At 38.7% G+C, this 27621-nt stretch overlaps 1 protein-coding gene across 28 annotated transcripts in view; it reads right to left on the bottom strand.

Annotated features, from left to right (window-relative positions):
- Positions 1–27621, bottom strand: part of SYNE1 (spectrin repeat containing nuclear envelope protein 1) — a 445076-nt gene that overhangs the window by 72036 nt on the left and 345419 nt on the right. For all 28 annotated transcript variants that reach the window (XM_070488115.1, XM_070487809.1, XM_044761490.2 and 25 more), the window contains 11 exons: positions 22648–22803; positions 19657–19827; positions 17512–17645; positions 16898–17102; positions 15012–15194; positions 14315–14461; positions 11023–11177; positions 10452–10599; positions 7790–7884; positions 4431–4665; positions 2615–2809 (listed from right to left, as the gene is read on the bottom strand). In XM_070488115.1, coding sequence (XP_070344216.1) covers positions 2615–2809; positions 4431–4665; positions 7790–7884; positions 10452–10599; positions 11023–11177; positions 14315–14461; positions 15012–15194; positions 16898–17102; positions 17512–17645; positions 19657–19827; positions 22648–22803 — 1824 coding nt within the window. The remainder of the gene's footprint in view (positions 1–2614; positions 2810–4430; positions 4666–7789; positions 7885–10451; positions 10600–11022; positions 11178–14314; positions 14462–15011; positions 15195–16897; positions 17103–17511; positions 17646–19656; positions 19828–22647; positions 22804–27621) is intronic.

The following is a 27621-nucleotide window of genomic DNA, read 5'->3' as shown; positions in this document are numbered from 1 at the left end:
GAAATATCATTTTTCACTCTATATTCTTAATTATTACCTGAATTTTTTTTATCAGACATGTATATTTTTTGTAATTAAAAAAAAAGTAAAAGAAAAAAAATTAAGGGAACCATAATGGAGATTTGATTTCTTATAGCACTCTATCCACATATTAACTCGTATCTGGTGTCTCAGTGCCAGTGCAGATTAAATTCAACTAAACAGATCTCCTTAATTTTGTCTAGCACCCCCCTTTCCTGGCCTCCCCCTCTAGAGTAACCCTCCCCAGTGGCCACTCCCTACAGCTTAAATTACTGAGCTCCAAAGAAAGACAGCTAGGGTTGCTTTTAGTAGTTAGCCTGGTGCCAAATCATGTTGCTTTTTCCTTCACATTCTCTCTTTCACCATCAGCGGTCTCCTGTTGCCTGGGTTCTTTTCGATCTTCTCTCCCGATGCCGTATTTTCAGCACAGCTACCCATAGGTGCTATTACAACTACCTTCTTTAAGAAGGGTTGACTAAGGTTCCTCCCTACTCAAAATGTCTTTGGTTTCTAACTGAACTAACAGTTTGGCCCAAGAGTCTCATTTCTTTTTAAAATTCCTTCAGGGAACTTTCTAGAGTGCATGACTACATTTCCCCTTCCCAGTCACCAGAAAAAACAAACAAAATTGTCTGTCTTGGACGCATTTGTTCCAATTGCCCTTGATTAAAATATCTCTGCATTTCCAGGCTGCATTTAGTTCATCAATGCTAAGCATGGTGAGGGTAGGCAAAAAGATCCTCTTTCTGCTTAAATGGAACAGGGCTCTCAATGAAATCGTCACATACTCTGAAGTCTATCAACACGTAGTCAACAAATGTTCACTGATCTAACAGAGAAAGCAGTCAGCTTCTTATTTTTCATAATAAAATTAAGAGGTGATAAGCAAGTGAACATGCAAGGCATAGAATTATGACAGTATTTTTGAGAAATTTACTCAGAACATTAATTTAAAAGGTAAAGATGGATAAGCATTCTACCTGTGGTGAAAAAATACACTAAAATGAGGTTGTATAAACATTAGAATTTAGCTCCATAAATTCTTTCTTAGGCAAATAGGACCTGGTATATAATTCAAAATTAAATAAACCTTGACAAGAGAAGAATAGGGACCCCCCCTTACCAAGGATGGCTTAGATTCTGAAGCTATAAGCAAGTCTTTTTACTACATGAATTAGAAGGAAACAACTAAATGTCATGGTCTGCAACCCTGTCAAAGTAGATGTTTTACACGTCAACAGACAGACTAACAAGAAAAGTACTTGCAGTGACTCAGCCATCTCGCCTTATGAGGCCTCGGGAATATGTCCAAAAATCACACCACATATAAAGAAAAATAAATGATTAATATGTTTTCTACAGAATGAGTTATAATGTTTTTAATCCTTTCCTGAAAGCACAAAAGAATCAGGCATATTGTATGACTGATGAATTGTGCTATGTGCAAATAAGAGTTCTTTTCACAGATGGTCGGTGGCATTTTTGATTGATTGTTTCCCACACAGAAGGTAATATATTATTAAATAAAATTCAGTAGAATAAACCCAATGAGTGTACAGACTTGAAGCATTAAAAAAAGCAACATGTGTTCCATTAACTTTAGTTATTAGCTCTGATCCAAAAATGTGATGGGCCAAATTTAATAGATCATCTCAATAAAGTGTTGGTGATTATCAACATATATAAAACATTAGTATTTAGCTGTGTTCACATTTTAAAATGATACTACTACCAACAATAATTACCACCATTTACTGAGTGTTCAATATGTGCCAGGTACTTTGACACGATTTACCTTATTACTTCATTAAACTCTCACAATGCCATATGAAAGAGGTGTAATTACACCTACTCTACAGATGAGGAAACTGAGGCTTAGATAGGGTGAGTTAACCAAGTTACTTGATTTATTCTTGTTTTAACTTGGGTTTATCTAAGTTTAGAGCCCATGTCCTTTTCCAACTGCTTATTTAATTATTACATATGGAATTGGAAAGTGAGGGAGAGAAGCATATTGTGAGAGGTCTGGATAAGTCCACATGTTCCTAAACTAGTTGTATGATCAGTATGCCATCTGTATCCAACTAAAGGCTTAACCTACCTCCTTCGAGATTTTATCTCATAGCAACTCCCTTGGATAAGCTGAGATCAAATCAAGAGTATGTTCTTGGATAGGTTTTTCCCTGCTATAAAAGAAGAGATCTCAATCTTGAAAACCACTTTAGAGTCTTAGATTAGCGAGTGGAATCCACTCTCTGCATTCCTGTCTGGATTTATAAAGTCACTACATGGCTCCTGGCTTAGCACCAGCCATTAATCAGTATTCACCCCTTGGACGGTCTTATTCCACTTAAAACAACTTGGTTGGGGGATTTTCCTGAAAGAGAAACTACTGAATATTGGGAAACTTTTCTAGTTCATGCAAGATCAGACGAAGTCTTAAATCAGGCACTGGGGATCAAATACTGTAGGGTATGACTCAGTGATCTTGGCAATGTCCTGATTCTCAGGCTAACAAGGGGGGACGCAGCACAACTCTTAAAGGGGCTTTTTAAACTGCATCATGTCTATAGAAGGAAAGAGCTGAACTTACTTGCAACAAAAATGCCAGTTTTTTCCTCTGTTCCTCCAAACACAGGCTGGCTGACTTCCACTTCTCCTGGATTTCAGTGAGTTCGGCCTGCAAGGCAGCCTCAGCCCCACTGTCAGCCGAGAGCAGGAGCTGTTTGCCAGCCTCCACGGTTAGGATGTAGCTGCCTTGCTGTCGCAGGAACACTTTTTCTTTGAACTGAAAGGAACCATAGCTTTTTACTTTCTCATTCTTCTTCTTCACCATTTCCCTAGTATGAGCATTTTTAAATGACTCTAAAGTATTGCATACATAACACAGCCTCTTTTACCCAATGAGCATTTACTGAGCTAGTACTTTGTGCATGAATGAAGCAACATGCAAATGAACGAGAACTTAACAGGGAGAGGCTTAGTTTTTCCCCCCCAGTTAAATACAGTCACAAGGCCATATGAAAGCTGATGATGAGGTTGATGCACAGGGAACACAGAAGGGCATCTAACCCACGTTGGGTGCACAGAGAAGCTTCTTCAAAGTGGGAAAGGCTTTATGAGTCTAGAAAGACAGATTAAGAAGAACCTGGTGTGATGACGGAGTCACAGAGAGGACACCTTCCACACAGAGAAATGAAGATGGAAGAATTCACTATATGAGATAAGTATGATGAATTCAGGACACTGGATGTAGTTTTCAGTGGCTGGAATATAGGAAGCATGTAAAAGAAGGGTAGAAGATGAGGCAAGACCCACCATGCCTTGCCCAGGAACTTGGTTTTCATAAAAGTGACTGAGATTCACAAAAGAATATTAAGCAGGGAAGTGACGTGTTTGGATTAAAGCACTCAGCGGTAGGGTGAAAAATGGAATGGAAGAAGTCTGTATACTAGATACACTGAGACAGGTTAGGAAGCTATTGTCTGTTGAGGCAAGAAATCATGAGCATCTAATCTAAGGCAGTGGCAGTAGGGCTGGAAACTTGAGGCACATTAGATATGGGGAGGGAGAGAAAAAGAAGAATATGGTTTAGAGTGACTCTAGGGTTCCCGACTGATAAACAGATAGGCAGTGATGACATGGACTGATGGAGAAAATGGTTGGTCTAGAAATCACAGGCTCTGGTGGAACCCACACAGTAGATTATGTCTATGATTCACATAGATATAAATCTAAAAGGCAGTTGAATACATGAGTCGAAAGCTCAGGAGGCGAATGTGACCAGAAGATAGCAATTTTACCCTTCTTTGCTGGTAAGGGGTCATTGAAGCCATGTGTGTAGATGAGGTCTCCCAGAGATGTGAGGAGGAAAAGGAAGCAGAGAACAGTGACCTTCCAAAGAAGAGGAGCCCATGAAATATACTGGAAAGGACTGATGAGAGCACTAGAGGTACTGGTCTAAGAGGCTGGAGTCCCAAATCCCAGGCCGGTGAAAGGAAAGGGCTGGACCAGGAACAGACAAAGAGCTGAAACAGGACTGAGACTTGTATCTTTTCTACAATGCTTATGCTACACATTTAAATCACGTTATCCATACATGTATACAATATACTCATCATACATGCACGAGTAAAGCATGTATAATCAATGCAAAGTTTTCCTTTCTTTGCCACTGTCTTTCCACCCATGCTGGGATTCAATGAGCTGCTGGGGGGCCTTACCATACTTTCACCATTAAATATGGGCTTTGCAATGCAATCATTTTGTATATTTCTGTTGACATTTGAGAACAATGTTTGTCCCCATTGCAATGCCACTCCAGAATCCTTCTGAAGAACTGAGGCTAGGGTAAAGTGTGCAGCGGAAATGGAGAAGAGGTTTAAAAAACAGCGTGTTTTGCACCTTACCTGCACTTCATCAAAGAGGGTCCTTGCTTGTTGCAGTGGTATTGGAACACTCCCGAGACCACTCATGGGTAGATAGGACACTTCAACCAACCACTTACGAAGCTTTTCTGCCATCTCCCTGTAGCGTTGCCACTGGCGTATCTGGCTGTCAATGATGCCCCTCCTCTGCTGGGCCCTGCGAATCACTCCCTGCCACTGATTACTGAGAAGTGTCAATTTCAGGTTGAATTCATCCCTGGTGAAGAAATAATTACACAGGGAAGAACACTGTTATCCTGGATGTAGGTACATAATCAACCAACGTATATATACTCGATGACCGTGAGTCCTGAGAAGCGATCTAGGGCAGAGGTTTTCAAATGTCATGCCATGATTTGTTATCAGATCTACTGCAGGTAATTTAAAAAATTAGTAACAGTTAAACTATGGGTGTTTGCAAACAGTGAGTGTTTTCATGGCTCAGCACAGGTTGAAGGCATCTATAAGATCACTGTCATTTACTCTCTCCTTGAGTACGTGAGAGGGTGGGGAGAGCAGGGTGGCAGATGCAATGGGAATGGCCCCAAACTCTGAGCAGGACCATAGCAACACATGCAGCATGTGACAGCATCCTGTGTGTCTTACAGCAGGAGAAAATGAGGAGAAAGCTGATTTATAACCTCTGTCTTCAGGTAGAATTATAAGCCACTTCGGATGAACAAAACTGGGTTATTTTAGCTAGAATCATAAGCCACTTAAATAAAATTATGTTATTTAAAAATGTTTTTTAAAACCGTACTCCATAAATTCTCAGCACTCTATTCCCTCACAACAGAGTCCCAATCTTTAGCAAATTATTCCACATATTAATCTAAACTGCCCCTTCTACATTTTAAGCCCACTTCATTTTGTTCTTAGAAAAATGAAGACTATCTGGTCATCACTATTTGTACAAAGGTTGTCTACACACTTTGACATAACAAATTTTACTTAAGCTTTCTCAATTTTAGGATAACTAATCTCAGATTTCTAGTTTGTTCTTTCTACCTTTGTGTTTTCTACCTTTCAAAAATGTTGGTATTTCTTTATTAAGTTTTCTTTAACATTTAACTTGTGGCTTTAGAACTGGCTTGCCCAGTATTGAACAGAATGAGTTTCTTTGTAGGTTATAGTGTTATTCACACATTTTAGTCCGAAAGTGTAACAGGACTTGTTTTTTCTCTCATATTAGTTTTGCTTTTCTTCTCTAGATACACTATTCTCTCCTCTTGAGCGTGGCTTCAAATCTCAATTGGATTTCCTAGTCTGGACTCCTATATTCTTGATACCTCCTATCATCTAGGGCCACTATAAACTTTGATTTTGTAACCAAATGTGTTATTGGTGCTTCTGGTTTTGAAAGAAAATTCTGATATTTATAATCTAATTGTAGTAGAATGAAAGGTGATGAATTAGGTTCACACGACTATACCAAGCATCTATCATCTCTGAAAATGTGTCACTCCAGGACTTGAGAACATCCGGCAACAGGAAAGTACCCTGCGTATTGCTTTCCCTCCCAGTTAACTAGCCAAGATCTCTTTGGAGCCCTGGTCCTCACCTTGAGGAATCAAGCTGTCGTGAGCTACCTGCCAGCAGGAGGAATTACTTAAAACATGACACTGTTCCAACTGCTGAACTTGAACTCTAAAAAAACAAAACTTGTAAGTGAACTTTTAAAACACAATCTATTTGGAATCTGGGCCTTCCTATTGTCAACATGCTCTAATCTGAATTTCTCTTTCACTAGCAACTTTCCAAATTATCCTCCGGTCCAACTCTCCCATTTCCATCTCTTTGGTGTTTTTCCCTAACTGTTAACATTTAAAATTTAATAGATGTTGGCTTGTGCGTGAATTTTAAATTTTATTTTACTTAATGACTCAAAGTTTTATAATATTGTTATAGAGTTGGCTAAGGGAGGATAAAGCAAAAGATAAGTTAATTGCATTTGAATTTGTTTCATTTTGAAGGCCTTAAATTCTCAGTAAATCTCACATTTAAGTTTGGCTTACTTAGAATAGAATAAATATGGTATCACATTTTATTGTTCCAAGCCTAACCACCTAATCTTTCATGTACTTCCAAAGAAATATCCACTTAAAACTAAGATTGCCTCTAAAATATTAAAAAAAAGAAACTTCAATAAAATAATGATTTATTCTCTATTTTTTAAAAAATGTTACGTTAATTATAATGACAACTAATGGTCCTAAATATGAGAAACATGGATGTACGTAACAAAATAAATGAGGTTTATACTACAAATATCATCACAGAAGTAGATAGGATAGAGTAAATCTTGTTCCTAGGAAAGGTAAACTCTGTACAAGATTGTCAACTCACATAACATAAATCCAAAGAGGAGATTTTTAGATACCATCTCTGCATCTTTTTTAAAAAGGTATATTTTTTTTCCTTTTTTTTTTTGAGTGAAGATTGGCCGTGAGCTAACATCTGTTGCCAATCTTCCTCTTTTTTTTTTTTTCCCTCCCCAAAGCCCCAGTACACAGTTGCATATCCTGGTTGTAGGTCATTCTAGCTCCTCTATGTGGGATGCTGCCACAGCATGGCTCAATGAGCGGTGCACAGGTCCACACCCAGGATCTGAACTGGCGAACCATGGGCTGCCGAAGCAGAGCACACGAACTTAACCACTCAGCCACAGGGCCAGCCGTGAGATAGCGACCTCTGCATTTTTAATAAAGAGATAATCTGCTAAGTAAATGAGGAGGAAATAGGATTTCAGGTTGAGTGTAATTTGACTTAAGGTAGCAAACCATTCTCAAACCTGGAGGAATTGTCACAGTACGCGCAAGCCAGCTGCTACTGACTACAAACCAGATTCATGAACTCTACGCTTGATAACGCAGCTCCTCAGTTATGTAACCTTGGTCCAACCAGTCCACGTTTCTGGGTCTCAAGTTTTCATCTCTACACCAGAGAGATGGTTTAGTGCTCTCTATGCTCCTTTGAGGAATAAAACTTCTGTAATCGCATGAGAATATTAGAAGCATCTGTTTACAAACCATTGCTACATCATGGATACAACTCATTCTGATCTATTCATTAATTCCAGTCTCCTACAGATGACTGGCGAAGTTTGGCTAGGTGATTTTCAATTACTCTATATTCTTCATATAATATAATAGCAATTCTTTAAAAAGATACAATACTCAGTCATTTCAAAGATTCAGACAAGCCTTTCCTCCAATTACTGAGGCTCCAATGCAGTACAATTGCCTTAGGAAGATGGGACATATACCCTCTCATCTGTTCATTAAAAAGAAAATGACTAATTTACTGGAACTTTCTTCATAATAATATATCAGAGATCTTACCTGTCATCAACTTGACCTTGCTCTAGAAGACGTTGCCCATCAATAATGATCGAGTGCAAAATCTGCTGACGACTGAACATCTCTGCTTGAAACAACTATTATTTTAAAAAAGGAAGAAGATACGTTAGAGTTCCTAATTTTAGGGACCACCTCTCTAATAACTTTCCAAAAATTCTGGTTTTAGCAGGGCTATGAAAAATATCTCTGGTTGAACAGGCTATGGGTAAAATCCTGCAATGTAGGAATAATGTATTTTTAAATCAATTAAGATATACTTATAAAGCTTAGTTTTTGTTTATTAAAACTAAGTGACTAAAAATAGAATTACATTTCCCCTTTTCTTTCAAAATCAGTGAATAAAGTTAGTTAACACATAATTTGTATTCTGGTTTATTTTTTATGTAGACAATAGTCCATTTTCTGACAGAGAATAGCTTAAGATCTTTTTTTTTTTTGATGAGGAAGATTGGCCCTGAGCTAACATCCGTTGCCAATCTTCCTTTTTGCTTGAGGAAGGTCGCTGAGCTAACATCTGTGCCGATCTTCCTCTATTTTGTATGTGGGACACCACCACAGCACAGCTTGAGCAGTGTGCAGTCTGTGCCTGGGATCTAAACCTGTGAACCCTGGGCTGCCAAAGTGGAGCATGTGAACCTAACCACTACGCCACCAGGCCAACCACAAGAATGGAAAAAAATTTCACACTTTTTCTTTTGCTTTTTTCAAACTCACTGTTTTCTCAATTTAATTTGGTTAATTAACTTATTTAAAGTGTATAATTTGGTTACTTTTACTATTTTTACAGACTTGTGCAACCATCACCACGATCAATTTTAGACCATTTTCATTATTCTAAAAAGAACTCCATACTCATTAGCAATGCTACCCACTTACTCCCAACCCCCCAGCCGTAGGCAACCACTAACCTGTTTTCTGTGCCCATGGAGTTGCCTACTCTGGACATTTCATAGAAACGGAATCATTCAGTGCACTGTCTAGTGTGACTGGCTCCTTTCCACCTAGCATAATGTTTTCAAGGTTGATCCATGTTGCAACATGCATCAGTACCACATTCCTTTTTATTGCTGAATGGTATTCCATTGTATAGATACACCATATTTTATTTATTCATCCATCAGTTGATGGATATTTGGGTTGCTTCTATTTTTTGGCTATTATGAACAATGCGGCTACCATCAATATTCTTGCACCATCTTTGTGTGGGCACATATTTTCATATCTTTGGAGTGGAGTGGCGTGGAATTACCGAGTCACATGCTAACTCTATGTTTAACATTTTGAGAGAGTGCTGAACTGTTTCCCAAAGTAGCTTCACCATTTTACATTCCCACCAGCAACCTGTGAGGATCCCGGTTTCTCGACACCCTCCTCAACACTCTCCTTTTCATGGCAGTCACCCCGGTGGGCGTCCAGTGATCATCTTATTGCAGTTTTGACTCATTAGCTTTTACTTCATCATCTGTCGATTTGATAAAACTGGACTTCAAATTACCTTACACATATTTAAATTCTCTACTTTTAAAATTTAGGCAAAATGCTTTAAAATTAGTTTCACTGTCTTTTCAGTTCTGTACTGTTTTTCTCTGCTTTTAGGTAAATCCTATTTGTCCATTTAAGCCAGGTCTAGTGGTCCAGTGGTTAAGATTCAGCGCTCTCACCACTGCACTATCGTTTCCCGGTCAGAGAATCACACCACCACCTGTCGGTTGTCATACTGTGGTGGCCGTATGTTGCTGTGATGCTGAAAGCTATGCCAGTGGGATTTCAAATACCAGCAGGGTCATCTATGGGGGGCAGGTTTCAACAGAGCTTCCAGACAGACTAGGAAGAAGAACCTGGCCAGCCACTTCCAAAAATATTGGCCATTAAAACCCTGTGAATAGCAGCAGAGCATCGTCTGATACAGCACTGGAAGGTGAGAGGATGGCGCAGAAAGACCGGGCAGGGGTCTGGTGACTAACAGTTGGACTTGACCAATGGCACTAACAACAATAAATCTCTCTATTTGCATGTATTTCACGAATGCATGGAGTAACTTAGTCACAACAGTAAATAGCAAAATAGAAACTAAAAGCAAATTCATGAATTTGCTTTTTGTATCTAGCTCTCCCTCAGTGTTTCTTGAGAAATAATTAGAATGCAATTGGATGAAGAGGTACACTTGGAGATACTTGGTAGTTTGATTTTTAGTATAAAATGCATATATGCTTTCTAAATTTTCATTTATCAAACACGTTTGATTAAAGTAAAAATTCTTACTCAATTGGCCTTGGCAATGTTAACGTAGTCTATAACTCGATTTGAAAATCATCTAACTTTCTGCTCTTCTTTCACACATCTCCTCTGCTTCCTCTTTCAACCTCCCCCATAAGTAGATTTTACCATGATTCTGGAACTATCCATTGCAGCATACTGAAGGCTGCCACATGCTTATAACCAACTATGGAGCAAAGAACTGGACCACATTTTTGTAATTAAGATATCAAAACGTTGAGCTTAAGAAAGAAGGCAAAAACAACGCAGGCATTTGAGCAGACCCAGCACAAGAGACGGCACTTCAATTCTGCCACGTGGCATTTTACAACATCTTCCAAGGGCCTAGAACTATTTTATTACCCCTAAATCGACTGGCTTAACTTACCTCATGTGCTCTCTGCTGCTCCAAAAGATGCTGATAATTGCCCGAGATCTCTACTGCTAACTTTTGTTCCGTTTGGACCAGGAATTCCATCCATGTTTCACATTTTTCCAAGAAAGTCTGATGTTGAAGCAAAAATGACTGCAACTTACTGAAAGAACAAAGGAAAAAGAATAATGGTTATGCGGTTGCTTCATCTTATAAGCATATAGCACACAAAACTAGGGTTAATATTCTCTGTCTCCAACACTAATGTGACCACCACAAAACTTTCATGTTAGGTAGCAAAACTGAAAAAAGAAAATTCAAGAAAAAAAAGTTTAAAATGGTAAGTTTTACAAATGATAAAATTATGTATGCATCTTTAATATACTTACATGAAAAAGTTTTTATTTTTTGATTAAAATAATATTTAGTACATTAAACATCAGAAACCACTTCACAATGTGAGTTTCCCACTTTTAGATCAAATTTTGTATCACTGGAAAGGCCTAGACTTTATACATTTACACATATTATAAACTGATTTCTACCGATATGTCAGAGTGGCCAAAACACCTCTTGGTTCCTCTACCTGAATCTTTCTGTTGTCTGAGAGGAGATCAGAGACCAGTGCCGGTTCAGATTCTGCATCCTTTTGATTTCCTTGTCATTCAAGGGTAACCTGTAGCCAAGCTCATTTAGACGGTCTAAGTCTGGGGCCATGCTGCTGAATTTTAACATCTGTTCCTGAAAGCAAGATTTAAAAGCAGGTTTAGCACCACGGTCAGAAAAGGCAGAGCTCTTTCAAAATGCGCAGTGAACTTTCGATTTCCGGAAGAAGCCAGTCTTTGCATCTCTTATGCATTTCTAGGCAACTTGCTTACAATCTCCAGAGCTGCAAGTAAAAAACTGGGCAAAGGATATGAACAGACATTTCTCCAAAGAAGATACACAGATGGCCACAGGCACGTGAAAAGATGTTCAACATCACCAACTATCAGGGAAATGCAAATTAAAACTACAATGAGATATAACCCTACACCTGTCAGAACAGCTATTGTTAAAAAGATAAGAAATAACAAGTGTTGGAGAAGATGTGGAGAAAAGGGAACCCTCACACACTGCTGGTGGGAATGCAAACTGGTGCAGCCACTATGGAAAACAGTATGGAGATTTCTCAAAAAATTAAAAATAGAACTACCATATGATCCAGCTATTCCATTACTGGGTATTTATCCAAAGAACATGAAATCAATAATTCAAAAAGATATATGTACTCCTATGTTCATCACAGCATTATTTGCAATAGTCAAGATGGAAGCAACCCAAGTGCCCATCAATGGATGAATAGATAAAGAAGACGTGGGGGACATACATATATATATAATGGAATACTACTAAGCCATAAAAAAGATGAAATCATGTCATTTGTAACAACATGGATGTACCTTAAGGATATTATGCTAAGTGACATAAGTTAGAGAAAAACAAATCCTGTATGATTTCACTCATATGTGGAAGATAAACACACAGATAAAGTGAGATTGGCAGTGACCTGAGGAGCAGGAGGTGGGGAGAGGATGAAAGAGATAAAGGGGCACATGCATATGGTGATGGATGAAAACCAGACTATTGGTTGGGAGCACGATGCAGTCTATGCAGAAGCTGAAAAATAATGTGCACCTAAAATTTACACAATGTTATAGACCAATATGGCCTCAATAAAATAATTTAAAAAAAAAAAGAAGAAAAGTTGCATCTTCTAATCAGCTCCCACTGCTACAGCTGCTCACTGTCCTTTATCGAACGTTTAGGAATTTACGTGTATTATTTACCTGATTTATTTACTCATAAGTAACTCTTGTAAGAACTAATACAGAATGAAAATTATGCTGATGACTGAAATGGTTTATTTCTTACCCTTTATATTTCATTGATCCATGCTAATCTGCTCCTTTATTATTTAATAATAATAATAATAGTTACAACAGTAATGGCTAACATTTATTGAGCATTTAATACGAACCAAGCATGTTCCAAGAGCTCTACAGGTAATAACACATTTTATCCTCAAAACAACCCCATAAGCAAGTACCACTGTTCCCACTTTACAATGAGGAAAAAGAGGCCCAGAAACTTTAACGGCTCCAGGCCACCCAGCTAGAAAGTGGAGAGCTAGGTAAACAAGAATTGTTGGGTTCTTGCTAGATGGAATATAATCCCACTTGAGCTTTGAAATCACCACACATTATCTTCAGAACTTCAGTTTTAGGTCCTTGACTCCAACCCCAAAGGGGGTGAGACTCAACTGAGAAAGCGACGGACGCTTTCAGACCTCTTTCCTCCCTTCGAACACAGGACAAAGCTGCCTCTTCTGGTTTCCTGTGGGCATCCATAACTCCATCTAGGAAACTGGCTACAGGAAGGAGAAAATGTCAGGATGCCTTTGGCTGTGAGTGTTTTCTCCTTGGATGCTCTGCAAAAGGCTTGTTACCCTGAAGAAAGAAGAAATTTTTCCAACTGTTGAAGCCAAAAGCATAACTATTAGATGGCGGAATTTCCGAGAGTGGACATGGGCAGTTGACAAATTGACGTGACGCACTCCTTCTTTCTCATGGTGCTCCAGAGGGTAAGATATTATTCCAATAGTAGAGAGAACAGCAGCAGTCAAGTAACCACACCAACCATAATTAAACGGTATGACAAAACATTGAAGCAAATGAATAGTGCGCTGTGAAAGTATGTCTCTGGGGAGCCTGACCATGGACAGAGTGGAGACTTTCCTAAGAAAGTGCTATTGAACAAAATGACCAGGAGTTTATTCCTTTTGCTGGGAGGGAGTTGGTGGGGACAAGAAAAGAATTTCAGAAAGGGGGAACATCACGCACACAGATGCCAGGAAGCACTGTGGCTCCCAAGGGGCTGGAGGATGAGACACACAGTGGTGAAGATGAGATCCTTTGGAAAGAGAAGCCAGGTTATGCTGGGCCTGATAATCCACATTGACCTTTATCCTGAGAAAAAATGGGAACCCATGGAGGAGATTAAGCGGAGGAATAATATGATAAAATTTGTATCTCTATTATTTTATTTACTTTACTGAATGTTCAAATAGTTCATAATTAAGTAAAACCCTTTAAAAGAAAAATATCAAGGGCCAGCCCAGAGGCAGAGTGGAGCAGTGGTTACGTTTACACATTCTGCTTTGGTGGCCCGGTGCTCGCCGGCTTGGATCCCAGCTGTGGACCTACGCACTGCTTATCAAGCCATGCTGTTGCAGGCATCCCACATATAAAGTAGAGGAAGATGGGCATGGATGTTAGCTCAGGGCCAATCTTCCCCAGCAAAAAAAAGAGGAGGATTGGCAGCGGATGTCAGCCCAAGGCTAATCTTCCTCCAAAAAAAAAAAAAAAGATAAAAATAAATAAATAAATAAAAGAAAAAGATCATTCTGGCAGCTATGGGTTGGAAAGACAGCAGTGGCTTCAAGAAGATCCATGGAGGTCACTGCAGTGGTGCGAGAGAGAGAGACGGGGTGGCTTGAATGAGGAGTAGATGATGATAGAGATGGAGATGGGAAGCTCAAGGGCTACGAAGGAGGTGATCGACTGGGCACGGGGAGGGACTAGCGGTAGGAAAGAGAGAGCTGTGTGGTAGAATACTAGGAATGCCCCCAGCTGGGCTCCCATCACGGGCTGTGAAATCAGCTTGTGCTCCTTGCCAGCACACTGTTCACTTCACAGGAGAGCAGGGAAGCAGAGCTGGGAAGAGTTTCCTCGCGAGCTCAAAATGAAAAGTAGGCCTACGCCAGGAGTTTTGAGTCTTCCTTAAGATTTGGAGGACAGAAGATAGAAGATCTCGGACTAGGACCTCAACACACTTACCTTAAGTTCTTCCATCCTTTCCTGGATGGTCGAGAGGTCAGATGAGTGGCCAGGGTCCTGCCCTTGCAGGATGTCTTCAGCTTCTACTACCCAGGCCTCCAAAGCTTCTAAACTCTTGGTGAAAGTTTCATAGTCAAGAACTCCAGCCTTTTTTTCACAAAAGAAAATTGGTACTTAGAAATCTAGTAAAAGGGCAAGTGGATATTGAAATTAATCTTCACATTCTTGGGTCACACTGCCATTCTCAAGGTGCCATTCCTAAAGAAACAAGGCTACCAATGATTTAAATTTTATTCTCTTTATTAATGTAATTTTTCTAAAACTTAGAATTATTTCTATGCACCATTAATTAACGTATTAAGGTTATTTTTTAAATACATTATCAAACAGAAATATATTCTGATTCTTGCAAAAAGTTGTTATATAATGAATATTAAAGCTACTTAGTATTTATTAATCGAACATATTTTACTCAATACCATGGAAAGAAGCATTGGCTTAGGGGCAAAATTACATTGTAAGGAACAGTGCAAGACTCCCACCTTTCCGGGTCCCTATTGGAACTTCCAAGTTTTCTTTAATTCTTTGGTCTTGGACGAGGGATTGCCTCAATGATGAAAAATTCTTCTTTTCCCAGGTCTATGCCCAGATGTTATAGGATACCCAATTTATAACATACTGGCTATGGGCTCCGTACCTGTAACACAGTCTGCTGTTTGCAAAGAGCCTGCTCTAGGGCACACAACTGTTGACTCAGAGAGAGCTGATCAGATTGAATGGCTGATGCTGCCGAAGCATCCACTTGTTGCTTGAGTTGCTCTCCCAGCTCATGCAGCACAAAAAGGGAATCCTTGACTGTCCCCAGTCCTTTGAGGAGGTCCTATTGGAGAGGAAAACATGCGCATCACGAAACACCATGTTAAGTGTGCTCATTGTAAACAATCAGCAAAGGGTCACACATCTAGAAACACTCAACTCTTATTTGTCAAATTATTACACTAAATAACCTTCACCTGCAGAAAAAAAATCAAGAAGTGAATCTGATTTTTAAAAATATGCATGTGTATTAACACTTTTGAAAACATATGTACCATTCTGATAATAAAAGCTACATAGGTTTATCGTATGACACTGGAGAAACGCAGAAAAACATACATAAGAAAAAAACGCTATCTACAAGTAGAGCCAATAACTGGAGACATTCTGGCAATTCTTTCCTGCTTCTTAATGTAATTGGTATCAAATAGAAAACACAGGGCTGTGTTGTACCATTCTCTACTTAATAGTATACACACAAGGGATGAGTCTGTCAACAGAATCTTCTGCATGCATGGTCACATTGTATTGGGTACCACAGACTCTCCTGTCTCAGTGGGGTGTAGAACCCTAGCAACAGTTCTGATGAGCAGGGCTGAGAGCTGACTGTATGTCCATTTTTTCCCATGGCATCTCTTGCCTCCACTTTTTGTGGGGCCCTCTTACATGCTCACAGAATAAGCCAATGGAAATTCCCAGTTTCTGGTTTCCATCTACTATTTAGAGATGACAAATGACTGGTTCTGCTACCTGTAGCTGGTGCCCCACCAGACATGGTGGAGAGAGTAGAGCCTGCTGTGTCTAATGCAGTGACTGCTGTGAGAAGAAGAAAAGCAAAGGGCAACTTTAACCTTGACACAGAGCAGAAAATCCACAGAAATAATTTGGAGCACTACACTCTAAAACAGGTATATACAGTATATATAAAAACAGCTCAGGAGGCCTGAAAATTTAAAACGACCAACCTTGTAAGGATAAACTACGGAAGGAGAAACACAAAAGCACTGAATTATCTTTACTGTAAATATTAAACTTTAGCTTTAAACTGATCATTATTCATGTGAAGGTATTAGAATACGTTAAACTTTTATTTATGCACTTTTTATAACCTGCCTAATTCTAATAAACTCATTGGGGAAAGTTTATTAGAAGATCTTTGAAACAAGTTCATTAAAATAAAGACAAATACGGACAAACAGTAAGAGCCATATAATGGGTGAAACAAGAGAAGACCAGTTTTCAAAAACCTTAAGTAGGTTATTGGCAGCTACAGTGAAAAAGCAAAATATTAAAAAGCTATTAAAAAGAAACATATCCATAAATCAGGAGTGAAAGACTTCTTTCTACCATTAAATTCTTAGAAGAAACAATGTTGATACTTACATAAGAGATAATGACCCTAAATGGACAATACCTTTAACAGTGTATTTTTATAAGAGGTAACATTATTCTCTATATGGTCATTTCTTGTATTGACCATCTCTACAGAGCCAAAATCTTTCACATGGATTGGATCCCATTAGGAAAAATGGGAAAACAACTCATCTTAAAAAAATGAAACAATAGGAGGGGCCCCTTAAATCTGATACATGTGCAACTGTGTTATGAATACCTAGCAGGCTCTTTGATACTTCAAACAATTATTTTTGGATAGTTGTCTCACATATTCAGACATATCAAAAGCTTACACACATCAGCATTAGCCCTGATAAACTTGAGGAGTCTAAGAAAGGTGTTTTGTGAAGGCACCATAGTTTCTGAACATACGTTGCAATCTTGAATCCATGTAGCAACTTCGTCATCAGCGATGTCCTTGTTAGTGGCTGCCTTCAAGAGCTCATTGGTTCGATCTTCCTTCTGCTGAACCATAGACCCACACTGTTTGGAGTAGTCCTTGTACCTTTGCCAGAGTTGAAGTAGGGCCTTGCTGGAGTGCAGCTGCTCAGCAATCTCTTCCAGCAAGTTATTCCATCTGGAAACAATAGCCAACACTCATGGGCAGATTACCACCTCTCACCAAATGCCATTATTTACTATTTTATTTTTCATGATCTTGGTTCATGTGAATATGGAAATAATGCAGGGATGTCTCATTCTTACTTAACATAATAAAAAAAGTAACATTTCACACTCATATCTCAAGGGTACATAGTAGAAATGAAGTCAATCTTGGGTATTTAGTAGTTCTGATTTTTTTCTAAATATCTTTGCTCGGTTTACTTATCCTTAAATTCATTTTGTGAAAATTAAAACATTAAAAGAATAGAGCTTAAATATACAGCTCAAATTCAAAATGCCAGCAAGCTTTAATTGTATCATTATTTATAATAAGGTTGTGATATAAATAATGCATCACAGTGTCAAATTAGCACGCTCCATACCTCATATTGGCTTCTTTCAGTGTATTGCTAAGAGTTTCTGTCACAGGTGGGTGACAATCTTTTAATAATTGGTTGGTGACAGAGCCAAATTTCTGTAAGCTCTTTTCCTGTTTTTCCAGATCATCTTGAAGATTCTGCCCAAAGAAAAAGTGCCACAGATAACATGACAGGATCTAAATGCTAATCATCAAATTTAAAAGTAATTTATAGCTGTTTTCATAAATATATGCATACAAATACATAAACCATGACTTTGTTCCAATGCCTTAGAAGCGTTCTTTCGATAATCATTTCTTCTCTTTTGTGAGTTTGTTCTTATGGGTGTGAGAAAAAAATCTTAACCATTAAGCCTTCCTATGGTCGCATCTGGGATGCTGCTGGAAAAGCTCACGCAGGATGTCTTCGTCCACCAGCTAGTAGGAAGTTACGGTGGTGGTATGCGTGCAATGTCACACTGTGGTCCTCTTTGCTGCTCAAAGTCAAACCCCAGTCTCTGTTTTATTACGTATCTAGAATTGTTCTACCCAAAACTCCTATAATTAGACTTTAAGAAGCCATGGCCTTTCTGAGCATCTTCTCTAAGTTTTATCTCCGGGTGCTCTTCCTCCCAAAGAATATTTATTAGACAGGCTACAGGCTTGGCAGAGTCTTCTACCAAGGGCCAGCGAAGGAACCTGAAGAAAGATATTTCCCTGGAAATACTGCTGAAGTGATAGACTCAATTTTAGGAAAACTCCACAGGTGAAGTCGACTACAAAGATGCAGTCCTATTTAACACCGATATCTGATTGCCATCAAATCAAAACATGCAAGGAAAAGACCCCGAACCCTTCCATATCTTAAGACAACACCTGCAGGTGCTAAACACAGAATAAGCTAAATTTAAAAGTTCTTCTAACTTTCTCAAAGCTATAAAATCTGTGGGTCTTTGTGGGTTTTTTTGGTGAGGAAGATTCGCCCTGAGCTAAAATCTACTGTCAATCTTCCTCTTTTTGCTGAGGAGGATTCTCCCTGAGGTAGCATCTGTGCCAGTCTTCCTCTATTTTGTATGTGGATCACTGCCAAAACATGGCTGCTGATGAGTGGTGTAGGTCTGTGCCCAGGAACCGAACCAAGGCTGCTGAAGCAGAGTGCGCCAAACTTAACCACTCGGCCACAGGGCCGGCCCCTATAGAACGTGTTTTTAAAACTTACTATTCTCAAAGTAAGTTTTAATGCTTCTTAGTATTCACAACAACTATTTAAGGCTTAAATAAATTATATATATATTTTACTCTTCCTCCATTCTGCCCTACCCACCCCCCCCAAAAAAAGAAATTCCCTCTAGAAAGTCTGCATATGAGGTCAGCAACATATAAACGCTGATTGCCAAGCCAGGGAAGTGGACTCATGTAAGGAGGGTACATGCTGGGCTCTTGCTGGTATCCCATCCCTCAAGGACCTGCCCTGCCCATCCCACAGTCTGCATTATTTAGCCAGGGAGAAAGACGAGCGGCAGGTAAGAGTGCCCAGTGCCCAGGTGCGCAAGGGAGTGAGGGCAGCAGTTGATTTAGGGCAGTGACTTGAGATAGGAGATGATGCTGTGTTTAAGTCAAATAGTGGCAATGTCATTCTAGATGAACGCAATGATAATGGACACACAGATAACCAAGCAGTAAATGCTAGAAAAAGAGGATTATGTGTAGACATTAGATAGACCACTGAAAGTATGCTGAATGAAAACAACTTAATAGTTTAAAAATTTACCACTTTCGCTATTTTTCTCTTTGCTTTCTTTTTAATCCCTTAGAATATGTTTGGAGAAGCAGGATAAAAAAGAGAAAGGGAAGATATAAAAGGCAGCAACATGGATTAAAGAGGCTGATTTGGGTATGAAATCATTTTATAAAATACATTCATGAGGATATTTACGTAACAGAACTTAAAAAATCATTTAGTTATACACCAGCTAATCCAGAATTTGGTATCCACAAGCAAGTGTGATTAAGTAACAAATCAAGAAGGTAAAATTAATTTTAAATATTTTTAAAATAATTAAACATAAATAATATACAGCAATGTTCCAGGGTGATGTTCGCATTTGCTAATTTTTTGATTTTCTCAAATTAAAAAGAATGTTAAGGATGGCTGAAACTCATTCCTCACCTGAAGGCTGTCTACCTGAACCTGCACAGCTTCCAAAGAGCCGGTCAGCAGACGGAACCGGGCGAGAGAATACCGCGCCTCCATCAGGTAACTGTTTATCTCATCAAAGGCCACTTTGTGATGGCTCCATTGGTCCAGCACCGACTTCAACAGCATCTTCAACTGCCCAACCTTTCGAAAGAGACCGACACATCTTATCATGGCATAATATTTAAAATGATGGGATATATACTTAAAACTGGTGGAAAAAACATTAACATTTAAGAACTTCATCAGGGTTTCAGACATTATGAATAAACTCAAACTGAAAAAAAAACAAAGATTTGAAAAGTAAGATATAGGGACATTGAAATGTATGCCTTTCATACTTTTGAACATAGTCTAAATTAAAATGTCTAAAAAGGTTATATATGTAACCTTTGTATATAAGATAAAGTATTATATAATATAAAATATATAATATAAAGTATAATACTTTATAATATAAACCTATAATATAATATACAGCTTTTCTTTTTATTATATATAAAAATATGTTATATATAATACAAACCTTTTGATATATAGTATGGATATTATACATATCTACATAATATAAAAATGATAAAGGGTCAATATGCTTAATACCACAGTTTAGGAAATATATTCAATGAATGTTTCAAAGGCATTAACTCATTTAATCCTAACAACCTTATCTCCATAAAATCACTATCCTCATCTTATAAATGAGGAAACTGAGGTTCAAAGAGGTTATGAAAATCACCTGAGATCATATTGTTAGAATCTGACAGATCTAGACTTGAAACTAGGCAGCCTAGTCCCAGGGAATGAAACCTATCTATCTATCTATCTTTCTATCTATCTATCTATCTATCTATCTATCTATCTGTCCATCTATCTATCCATCTATCTATCTACCTACCTACCCACATCTATCTATCCATCTATCAATCAATCTATCTATCCTCTATCTATTTATCTCTCTATCATCTATCTCACATATGCACATACACACACTCTCAAATGAATATCTTAAGACAAAACATCTAAGAACATTCCTTCCCTATGCTTATCTGCAATAGACAAGTTAAGTTTTTAGTTTTGTCTGTATCATTTAGAAAGATATCTGTTTTGGACTTCTCGGATGTCACCCCTGATATTCTAAAGGTAATCTTTTGAATATGGAGTAATTATGGCCATAATTAAGAAAAGAGATCACATAAATTAATTTGCATCTGCAGTCTCTGCTTTTCTTCTTAGCATAAATATAACATGTTGAAATCAACCAAGATACCACCTAATGGGCCAAAGCACTAAGAAAGTACTGCTCAGGAATGAGACAAGGCCCACAGGTGCAGATGGGTGCCTGGGCCTGTCCTATGAAAGTCAGAAACAGACATGAAAATGAGGCCAGGGGATCAATGAGAATCTTTAAATAGTCCACTTCTTCTTTGTATTAGTTTTGTTTGTTTTTCATGGGAAGATGTTTCTATGAAAGAATTGCTTAATTTATTTCTATGGGAAATTGTCTCCAAAAATTTGTGATGATTTATAAAAATACATAAAATAAAACAGATTTAAAATCAGGTTAAAGATAAGGTAAGGAAGACCTGGAGAAGAATCCATAGGCTGTAGAAGCTGCTGATTGTAGACCATTGGTCCCAGGTCCCTAACTGTTTGAGCCTCAGCTCCCATCTCTGTGAAGTGTGGATGGTTACTACCTGGACAGGTGTGTGCAGGGCAGTATTTGTTGTTGCACGTATTCTTATCACTGAAGGATTCAACACTCCATTTGGTACATATTCATCAAAAGTGTTCATGGAGCTTATAGTTTAGTGAGAGAAATTAAAACAAACAAGTAGACTATATCGTATGTTGGAAGTTGATAAATAATACAGAGGAAAGCAAAGCAGAGAGGAGAGTGAGGGAGTGTGAGGTGGGGATGCAGAGGTTGTCACTTAAAACAAGGTGCTCAGGAAAGTCCTCACTGAGATGGTGAATGTGAACAAAGACTTTGAAAAGAGGGAGTGACCCACGCGGGTATCTGAGAGAGGGTGTTCCAGCCAGTGCGAAGTCCCCGAGTGTGGGACATGCCCGGTGAGTTCAAGAGTATAGGGAGACCAGTGTGGCAGAAGCAAAATGAACCTGCAGGACACCAGCAGGAGACAAGGTCAGAGAGACCACGGGAGGTCAGGTCACGTAATTCTTCAGGCCCTCACCAGGTTCTGGCCTCATTCTGAATGAGACAGAAGCTACTGGGGGAGTTAAGCAGAGGACTGGTGTGATCTGAGTTCCATTTTAACAGGCTCTCTCAGTCATGGAGACTATTTAGGAGGCCACCAAAATAACCAAGGCAAGTGGTGATGGCAACTGACACCTGGGTGCTGGCTGCAGAGATCGGGGCAGAGGCTGGGCTCTAAATCTATTCTGAAAACAGGGCTGACAAGATTGCTGATGGACTTGATGTGGGGCATGAGAGAAAGAGAAGAGTAAAGAAGGAAGGAGTCCAAGGCTTTCTGCCCAAGCAACCAGACCAGAAGGGTACAGTTGTCATCAAGATGGCAGGAAGTGTAGGTTTGTAGGGGAAGAAGAAGAATTGATTTGGGCATGGAAATTTGAGATGTCAACTGATCATGCAAGAGGAGATGTCTACGGATTTCTCTCTGTTTCTGTCTCTATCTAGAGTTTAGGAGAGTAATCCAGGCAAGGGATACACATTTGAGAACTGTCTGTACCTAGATGGTATCTATGGAGATGGGAATGGAGAAGAGTATTAAGAGTAACGTTTATCATAATGTTTACTATAGGAAGCATCCAAAGCTAGACTTTTTAACAAAGAGATTAATAAGGTGGACTTAGCAGTACAAAGAGAAGAGGTATAGATTTAGTAATTATTTACTCAGTTCCTTTAGGAAAACCATAACCCATGTCATGTTTGGAGACAAGATGGTAAGCGTGGCGTTGGAGCCAGCTCTCCACGAGCAATATTACCATGTGGTCTAAATCTGCCCAGGTCTGGCTGAGCTCCCGGAGCGTGCTCCTGACAACGTCAGACACTTCTTCTTTCTTGTTCTGAAGCAACGCAAGTCCATTCTGCTCAATTTTCTCTACCTCTTTTTCTTTTGCTTTAATCAAATCTTCCAGATCCTGAAAGATTAAAAAATAGCCATTTAAACTTCTTCTATTATGGAACTCTGGGGTGCCCCGAAATTGAGCCATTATAGTCTCATATCCTAAAAATCTTTCCTCATCCAAAAAGCTTATCATTCTCAGGAGAGGGTCTCCATGGCAATACCTCCTCTTATGTTTATATTTTAAAAATAGCCTTTTTATTCCATAAGAAATCAGCTAACTTAAAAAAGTAAACTTTGGGGGCTGGCCCCGTGGCCGAGTGGTTAAGTTCCCGCGCTCCGCTGCAGCCGGCCCAGTGTTTCGTCGGTTCGAATCCTGGGCGCGGACATGGCACCACTCGTCAGACCACGCTGAGGCAGCGTCCCACATGCCACAACTAGAAGAACCCACAACGAAGAATACACAACTATGTACCGGGGGGCTTTGGGGAGAAAAAGGGAAAAAATAAAATCTTTAAAAAACAAAAAAAAAGGGTAAACTTTGATTACCTAATAGATAAGGAAATTGCTCTATGTAATTTTTTTCAAGAAGCTACAAGGAAATATATGACAGAAATAATAACATGATTTATATTCTTAAATACATTTATAGTAGACCCCCCCTTATCTGCATGGGATACGTTCCAAGACCCCTAGGGGATGCCTGAAACTGTGGATACTACTGAACCCTATATATACCACGTTTTTTCCTACACATACCTACCTATGATGAAGTTTAATTTATAAATTAGGCACAGAAAGAGCTTAACAACTAATAATAAAATAGAACAACTGTAACCATACACTATTATAAAAGTTACTGAAGATCTTAGCAACCTCAGCATATGCTATCTTTTCTTTCCTTCTTAAGTCAAGAATTTTCACCTTCTCACTTAAAGGAAGCACTTTACAGTTTCTCTTTCATATATCCAAACTGCCAGCATCACCACTCTTGTGCTTTGGGGCCGTTATTAAGAAACATAAGGGTGTCTTGAACACAGGTGATACTGCAACAGTCGATCTGATACCTGGGACAATCACTAAGAGACCAGTGATTAATGAGTGAGTTGCAGATACAGCAGGGATCCACTGCACAAAGGGACAATTCACATCCCAGGCAGGACACAGCGGGACCCTGCAAGATTTCACCACGCTAATCAGAAGAGCGTGCAATTTAAAACTTATGAATTGTTTATTTCTAGAATTTTTCACTTAATATTTTCAGACGTGCTTGACATTGGGTAACTGACACCACAGAAAGTGAAACCACGGATAAGGGGGGACTACTGTATCTCGGCGTTGGAAAAGATACACAGTCCTAGCCCATAGGGTGAAATAGGATAGAATGGTATTCTGAGCCTAGTATCTGAGATTTAGTTACATTGCTGCTACTATAGAGGTGTGCCACTTTGGGTAAGTTACAAACTTCCACTGGAAGTTTCAGAGGGAAAATCAGAATCTCCATTAACCTTGGGATTAGAACTCAAGCCTTCTGAGGCTACTGACTCCCAGCCCAGTGCTGGGGCTTATCATCTGGACGTGAATTGGGGGAGGATGCAACCCCACATTGGGGTGATGTCACGAGCTGTATATTAAGGCACGGTTACATTCTCATATTCAGACGTACACCCCCAGAACCAGATACGTAGATGTGCAAGCCCTGGAGGATAAGTGAAGAAAATTCCTAAATACTTTAAGTTTGGATAGTGTCTCAATTCTGTAAAAAAGATTTTTTTTTACTTCCCCCTCATGATCCACCTACAGATAACAACCTGGGATTGCACAGTCCTATTGGTAAGACACCAGTGCGGACTCCAGTCTCTGCTGTTAATTACAAACGTTGGGCCTCTTTTATTTTTGTTTCTGTGTGGTCCAACCTTTTAATCACTCTCTACCCCATTTATAAAATACAAATAATAATATTTGCTTACCTCAAAGGGATAACATTAGATACATAAATATGAACTATCTTTTAAGCTGTTAAAAACTGGGGAAATGTAAGACAAATTATTATATTCAGCCATTTAGTAATCTGCCACTCTTCAGTGCAAATTTATTTATTTTTGTCTCCTTAATTATCATGAAGCTATTTTTGTCCCGATGCATTAATTAGAAATTTATGCAATTAGTAGCCTGAAGAGATCATTATTGTTTTTAATATTATTCTTTCATTTCCATTTTATAATTTTGTCAATATTTTGACAGCTTTGATAACTAGCCAGAAAATAAAGATAATGATTACTAAAGTGACAGATCCTTTATGCAGTATAGAAACATAATTGACTTTAACTTTACTATTTAAGGATTTTTCTTACCCTCGTTTATCCATAGGTGCTAACTTTTTTAGCGAGCAATATTAAACGAATGATTCATTGCTTAAAACACATCTCTAAAATGCCCTGCACATTTATGTTGGCATAAAGCAAAACCCAGGAGGGAAACAGGACTGAAATATATATTTTGTGAAAAATAAAGGTGTGTTTTCCTTTCCTTTCAATAATAATGAAAAGATGATTCTGTTTCTGATCAATGGAGGGAAAAGCCAAAGGTAACATTTTTTGGTATAATAAATCATTCTTAACTTGAGTTAATTCATAACTATCAGTTTTTATGTTGGTTTAAATTAATAAATCACCTCTGAAAGAGTGGAAAAATATTCAAGATTTTTTAAACAAAACAGAGCTCGAATCCAGTCACGGATTTAAGGATCCTGGCTGGAAGTTCATACTTTGGTCCAGAGGAACTCTTTCTCAAAAATAACAATAAATTTTTATCAAAGTTCTGCCAAATGGAACCTGCCAGTTAGACTACTGAGATTTATATGTGATGCCCCAAAATAACTGTGTAGGCTACTTTCATTCTGTTCTTTGTTTCAAAAAATGACTTTTCATTTGAAATCACAAATTGGCATTGGTGTAGTTCTTTAAGCCACACCTAAAGCTTTCCCTCCTGACATTGCCTGGTGTGACCTCTTTGGGAGACTAAAATTTGGGTCCAAAAAGGAGTAAAACTTGGCCGAGCTTCTGCTCCATTTTCCAGATATTGATGTCTCTCTCTGCTAAATAGAAGACACATTACATGAAAAGAAACAAAATGGAAAAATGGCAGAAAAAAAGTACATACAAGAGTGGAAAACAATAGTGAGAAAGTTAAATGAAAAGAAGAGAAGGAAGAAGAAGAAAAGGAAAAGGAAAGTTATATTAACATATTAGCTCAATCTTTCCACAGTAAAATTTATCACAACTATGTAACAAGGAAGCACTAATCTTGCTAACATTAACACAAACTATCTTTAATTTTAATGGAAACATTTTAATTTAGGAACTCATCAAGAGGTATGACTTCTTATCCTTCAAAGTGAAATTCTGAAATTTTGGCTGATTTGTACATTTTATTTATTTTTATTTTTTTATTTTACTTATTTATTTTGAGGAAGATGAGCCCTGAGGTAACTACTGCCAATCCTCCTCTTTTTGCTGAGGAAGACTGGCCCTGAGCTCACATCCATGCCCATCTTCCTCTACTTTACATGTGGGACGCCTACCATAGCATGGCTTTGCCAAGAGGTGCCATGTCCACACCTGGGATCCGAACCGGCAAACCCAGGGCTGCCGAAAAGGGGAACATGCGCACTTAACTGCTGCGCCACCAGGTGGGCCCCTATTTGTACATTTTAGAATTGATGGCCTAAACTAAAAATACTATGGACCCCTGGAAAATTGGAAATGCAATGAGACTGGTTGATGCGTATTTGTGGTCTTCAATCTTTTACACTGTCTTCTGATGTGAAGCATTTTTTTAGAAAATTTCAAGGTATTTCTCTAGATGATGGTTTTCTTTGCCATTTTTGTGCACCCTCAAAATTCTAATCCATTTGCTTGTCAGCTTAGCAGAAGAGCATCTGCTTTTCCTTTTCTGAAACAAAAAGCTTTGATTGAGCGTTTAAATATGTGTCTCTTTACATTTGCCCCCACAGAAAAAGTGCTAGTTGGAAGGAAGGCCATTACCAAAGGCCTTTCTTTTTGAAATCTAGAGGATAAAAACAAGGTTTGAGGGCTGGGCTGGTGGCGCAGCAGTTAAGTTCGCACATTCTGCTTCTTGGCAGCCCAGGGTTCGCCGGTTCAGATCCCGGGTGCAGACACAGCACCAACTTGGCAAACCATGCTGTGGTGGGTGTCCCACGTATAAAGTAGAGGAAGATGGGAAGATGGGCATGGATGTTAGCTCAGGGCCAGTCTTCCTCAGCAAAAAAAGAGGAGGATTGGCAGTAGTTAGCTCAGGGCTAATCTTCCTCAAAAAAAAAAAAAAAAAAAGAAGCTGAGCAAGGAAACAAAAAAAAAACAACAAGATTTGGAGAAAGGAGAATTTCTGCAGAATGAGTCTTCAATTGTTCTTAGAAAATACTACAGAGAACCATCACAGCTAATCTGTAACATATACAAATTATTGATTTTTTAAAAAAAATGCACTACAGCATTAACTGTAATAGCTCACATTTCTTTTGTATCAACAAGAATGCCTGAGAAATACTGTGTTCCTAAGTTACTGGAAAGTATTTAGAGAACCACAATCCTCATCACTAACAGTAGCACAAGCAGATGCTGCTGAGTGACTGCGGATGCGACACGGCAGGAAGGAACACCATCACTTGGGCAGCACTCGCTCATTAGAGTTGAACCAGAACCCAGTCAAACCTCTGGCCCTAACTTGCATTTATGGGAAATACAGAGGAGCAAGTTACAGATGTCTTACAAAAGGACTCACACTAATGCCGAACCGAGGCCAGTCGACAGTTTCTGTAACAAGTTAATAGTATTAAAAACTTATTAAAGACACTTAAGAGATCTAACAAGTA

This window comes from Equus asinus, chromosome 1 (genome assembly GCF_041296235.1).
Source record: "Equus asinus isolate D_3611 breed Donkey chromosome 1, EquAss-T2T_v2, whole genome shotgun sequence".
NCBI classification, from domain to species: domain Eukaryota; kingdom Metazoa; phylum Chordata; class Mammalia; order Perissodactyla; family Equidae; genus Equus; species Equus asinus.
This window is presented reverse-complemented; position numbering and strand designations above follow the sequence as displayed.